At 35.5% G+C, this 977-nt stretch overlaps 1 protein-coding gene across 1 annotated transcript in view; it reads left to right on the top strand.

Annotated features, from left to right (window-relative positions):
• CRNKL1 (crooked neck pre-mRNA splicing factor 1) overlaps positions 1–954 on the top strand; it is a 12,466-nt gene extending 11,512 nt beyond the window's left edge. Inside the window, 1 exon segment of the mRNA XM_008588254.1 lies at positions 758–954. Coding sequence (XP_008586476.1) covers positions 758–925 — 168 coding nt within the window. The 3' untranslated portion in view covers positions 926–954.
• The last annotated feature ends 23 nt before the right edge of the window (positions 955–977 follow it).

The raw sequence follows: 977 nt of genomic DNA, 5'->3' as shown, positions 1-977 counted from the left end.
AAAAAAAAATGAAATAAGACAGAAAAATTTATCATTTGCCAGAAAAGCTTTGATAAGTAAAAAAAGGATCAAGGTGCCTCATTAAGTTCTATGAGAAGGAAATTAAAATCTTAGTGCTTATAAGTTGTATAATTCTTAATAAAAAAGCAACAGAAATATGCCTTTATAGCCTGAGACATATTAGAAAACACAGCCTTTGAAAAAACACTGGATGATAATGCTCAAATTATTTTTATTACCTAGGGCAAATGAACATTCTATTTCAACACTGGAAACTTCTACAGCCATCAGTTAACAGATCTTTCCTCAAACTAGTATTAGTAGTCTAATCCTGTGCAAAACTTTTAGTGTATTAAATGCACCTTTCTCTTAGTGATTGTTCTAACATTTCTTAATAGTATCAAATGCTGTGTTTAAATGCAATTATCTTTCAGATAAGCTACTCTTGCCCTGGCTGTGGGCAACAAGGCAGGTTTCATTCTCTGATTGACTTTTTATTTATAGGAGGTTTTATACATCTGACATTCATAATCCCTAGGAGATCCTGAGAAACATTAAAATCGAAAATAGTTGCCCAAACAATTCTGGAACACTGCCTCTTGCTGAACAGGTACCAGTGGGCACAGGCCTTCTTGTCAGCTGAATGAATTAGAGAAGTTTTCTTTGGCCTTTTGTCAAGAACCAGTGTGAACAGTGTGATACCACAGAGGGAAAGAATGGCTTGCCATATTGACTCTAGAACGTTCTTCCTCGGCAGAGAACAGCCTCTACACAGATCGACGATAGCTGTATACAAGCTGAACCCACTAAGGTATCATCATGGTCTGGACGTTTTATTTTCCAGGGAACTTCAATAGGCAAATGTACAAATAACAAGTTATTTAAAGCTTACATAGAATTTGAGCTACAGCTTCCGAGTATTTGACAGATGCTGGAAACTTTATGAAAAGTTCCTGGAATTTAGACCTGAAAATTGT

The sequence above is a fragment of the Galeopterus variegatus genome, unplaced genomic scaffold (assembly GCF_000696425.1).
Source record: "Galeopterus variegatus unplaced genomic scaffold, G_variegatus-3.0.2 Scaffold4742, whole genome shotgun sequence".
Lineage (NCBI taxonomy): Eukaryota > Metazoa > Chordata > Mammalia > Dermoptera > Cynocephalidae > Galeopterus > Galeopterus variegatus.
The sequence above is the reverse complement of the archived record's forward strand: the minus strand, read 5'-3'. Positions and strand labels throughout refer to the sequence as shown.